This window comes from Cyprinodon variegatus, unplaced genomic scaffold (genome assembly GCF_000732505.1).
Source record: "Cyprinodon variegatus isolate N-32 unplaced genomic scaffold, C_variegatus-1.0 Scaffold879, whole genome shotgun sequence".
In the NCBI taxonomy this organism is placed as follows: domain Eukaryota; kingdom Metazoa; phylum Chordata; class Actinopteri; order Cyprinodontiformes; family Cyprinodontidae; genus Cyprinodon; species Cyprinodon variegatus.
The window spans coordinates 58697-62444 of record NW_015151332.1 but is presented as its reverse complement, the minus strand read 5'-3'; the positions used below and the strand labels follow the sequence as shown (position 1 = coordinate 62444).

Sequence of the window (3748 nt, the reverse complement as noted above, 5' to 3'; positions counted from 1 at the left end):
AGAATCTCAATAATTCTGAGATTAAAGTCTAAAATCAATGGCCTTCCTTATTTTTACTTTTTTGTTCTCTTTGGCCAAACCTCTTCAATAGTACACAGCAAAGTTAGACTCAGAATGTTTTTGTTTGTTGGTTTTGTTTATAAGATAAGACATTATTGATCTCACAACAGAGAAATGAACTCATGACATCAGCTCTAATAAACAACAGGGTGTGCAAAAGAAGGAAAAGGTGCATCAAAGTAGTAAAAGGTAGTCTCCTTAAACCCTGTCGGCCTCAGCAGATGGCCGCTCACACCAAGCCTGGTTCTACTGGAGGTTTCTTCCTGTTAAAAGGGAGTTTTTCCTCTCCACTGTTGCTTCAAGCATGCTTGGTGTGAAGGATTGCATTATGGTCAATGAGTCGATGCAATCAAGTGGTTTTCCTTAGATAGAAAACTGGATGATCTGGTGATCTGTAAAGTGCCTTAAAGGAATAGTACACCCAAAACATGATTAGCCTTCATTTTCTACTCACCCCCATGCTGAACAACACTCTGGAGTACTTTTTTGATATCTCAAATGCATCTGGAGATCTGGGAGGCTTCTTGCTGTCTGCTGACATTCAAATAATGGAGGTCTATGGCGCCCGAGGCAGAAAGGTCCATAGACCTCCATTATTTGAATGTCAGCAGACAGCAAGAAGCCTCCCAGATCTCCAGATGCATTTGAGATATCAAAAAAGTACTCCAGAGTGTTGTTCAGCATGGGGGTGAGTAGAAAATGAAGGCTAATCATGTTTTGGGTGTACTATTCCTTTAAGTTGACATGTGTTGTGAATTGGTGCTATATAAATAAACTGAATTAAATTAAATGTAAAAAGTAAGGCAAAAACAAAATACAAAAATAAAGAATAGAGATTTAAGGTGTCGTATATGTAGACACCCCCCCTTTAAACACACACAAATGGTCTAGCTCTGGCCCTTTATATGCCATGTATAACAGATGAAATCATACTACTGCACTATAACAGACATAATCATGCTGCTAAACAAGGAGAAAGCACATTGTTTTCCAGCCCTATAAAGGAAATTAACCTTACCAGGTGGGATGGTGAAGCCAGGGGGGAGCTGAATGGTGGTCTGCTGTTGTGAAGGTCTGACAATCAGCTGGGGGGCCACTATCCGCTGAGGAGTTACCACCCCTGGCCGGGGTTGAGACTGGGCAGAGGGGGCCACCGTGGGTGTTGGAGAGGGAGCTGCGGGCCTGACCATGCAGACGGTGGTGGTCACAGATGTGGTGTGGACACATGTGGCTGTGACACACACAGCTGCAGCAGCAGCAGCAGAGCTCACAGGCTGGCTCACCGTGGTGCTGGGAGCTGATGATGCGGTGCTTGTTGCTGGTGTTATAGCGCAGGAAGCTGGCGGTGATACAGTGTTTATTACGGAGCTCACGCCACCAGCAAAGCCAGGCTGACGCTCCTCTGCTTTGGAAGCACCGGTGTCCGTGGCTTTACTCAGATCCTCCGTGGGAGGTGATGAGGAGGCGGCTTCCATCCGTGCGCCCTGCTGGACCAGAGCCGAAACGCTGGTGCCGTTCTGGGCTATGCTGGCTACGATGTGACTGGGGAGTCTGCGCAGGGCGATGGTGGGAGTCCCCCGGTCCAGAGCGATGGCTGACTGACCCACCGGGAGGTTCGCGTTGGACAGGGTGAAGGTGGAAGTGTTGATGGAGGAGGTGGTTGATCGAGTGGCGCCGGTGATGCTGTCGGTCAGGCTGCCGCTGCTCCTCCTGGTCGTTACCGCTGCGCCATTCAAACTCTTGATCCGAGCAGAGGGGGTCCTTCTCGGCGTCGCGACGCGTTTTCTCAGAGCGCTGGTCTCATCTGTGCCCGGGCTAACCTTGGAGCTCCGGCTGATGCTATCCTGCGGGGAAGCCGAGGTTGACGCGCCAGATGCGGTCAGTGAGGTGATGGATGCTCCATGTGATTGACCGCCGCCGCTGCTGCTGCTGGTGGCGCTCACACAGCCAGCAGGAGCGGTGGGAGGTTCGCCAAGAGAAGAGGAGCAGCCCAGAGACGGAGAGGTGACAGTTTTATCCACGCTGGCGTCCTTAGAGTTCACCTCCTGCCGCATCTCAGCTTTATTCCGCCGTCCTGGATGCTGTTGTTGTTGTTCTGGTGTTGTGGTACTCACTGGAGCTGGGAGCGTTTTTCCTAAGTGATGGTTAGCAGGGGCCACAGAGCTAGCGCCTCCGTTTTCGTCTGTTTTCCCCGCTGAGTTGCTCTGCCCGGTCAGCTGAGACTCCAGCGAGCCCACCAGGTCGCTAACAGCCTTCTCATCCACCTCTGAAAACAGCATATCTTCCAGGGGGTCGGAGGCGCCCGCCATCTCTGCGCATCAGATAGCAGCTTTATAGCTGGCGCACGGCGCCTGCGTGTTACTAGGCATTGTGGGAACGGGCCTGACGTCATCAGATGAGGGGGAGATCTATTTAACCCTCCAGGATCCCTGGACATTTGCTTTTTCCAAAATTATATTTAGGTAAATGTCATAAACTACATTCAATATGTGTCAATAATTGTATAAACTGTATTTGATGGCGTTTGTTAAATAGTTTTAAAAAGTCACTTTATTTTACATCCAAACTGCTATTTTATATAGCCTTGTATACAATTTCTAATAATCAGGTCTTGTGTTTTATTGTTTATTGTACTGTTAAGATATGTTCTCATGCATTACAAAGTTAACCCAAGATCTAATAATAGTATAATAATTGAATAATTGGTACTCTGCTCCTCCAGCTGTGCTTGTGCAGAAATGCGTCTTTGCGCTGCTGAGCTCAGAGTCTGCACTGATGGTTCGCTCTCAGCAGTGTTGCTCTTCCTGCCCTCGCTACTTAATAAATTATATGTTGCTAATCATCCTCTGCTAAGCGTAAAAAAAATTTTTTGTCTAACTATTCAGATTTTATTTTTTCCAGCTCACACATTTGTATTTAACCCATCCCCTTGGGGAGCAGAGGGCTGCCACTGTACATACAGATTGGATACCTTTATTTAGGATGCCATTGATGCCATTGGTACCCTGACTCATTGTGATGTTTGCCACATGTTATTCAGTTCACATCTTAGTAGAGGTTCTGGTTTACCTTTGTGTATTTCTGAAGTCTTAAATGTTTAAAAATACCTTTGAATTCAGGCATATGACTTTTGCTTTATCTTACTTCAAACAGTAGATATCACTGTTTTGTTTCAAAATAGATATTTAGGATGCTTGGTATTATTTTTGTATAATTCATTTTATTTATTTCGTAGAGTAGTGGCCGTGTGGTTAGAGCAGAGCCAGAGGCGTAGCCAGAAAATCCTAATAGGGGTGGCCAGTCAATAATCAATGTACATTGAGGGGTTACTGAAAGGCACCAGAACCTCAGGGTCAATCTACACTGTTCCAAAAGGATTGAGCACAACATCCATATTTTCTAAATAAAGAAAAACTATACTTTCCTGCAACCTTTGCTAACAAATGGGTATATTTAAACATCTATGCTGTGTAAATGAAAGGTATAGTGGAGAAAATTCTTTCAGGTTTGAGTTCTAGGGTGAAGATATTTTACATTGTCATTACCTACTTTAATCAATAATCATTCTGCAAAAAAAGATATTTAAATCTACTAATCCCCACATTTAATGGAATTTTAACTTATTATCAAATTAGTTATTTATCTATGATTTCACTGAAGACTCATAGGTGACTTGATTTGGCATGAA

General features: G+C 45.2%; 1 protein-coding gene across 3 annotated transcripts in view; it reads right to left on the bottom strand.

Annotated features, from left to right (window-relative positions):
• Positions 1-2617, bottom strand: part of LOC107099507 (transcription initiation factor TFIID subunit 4-like) — a 152576-nt gene extending 149959 nt beyond the window's left edge. For all 3 annotated transcript variants that reach the window (XM_015397656.1, XM_015397657.1, XM_015397658.1), the window contains exon 1: positions 1079-2617. In XM_015397656.1, coding sequence (XP_015253142.1) covers positions 1079-2369 — 1291 coding nt within the window. In that variant the 5' untranslated portion in view covers positions 2370-2617. The remainder of the gene's footprint in view (positions 1-1078) is intronic.
• Positions 2618-3748: the final 1131 nt, after the last annotated feature.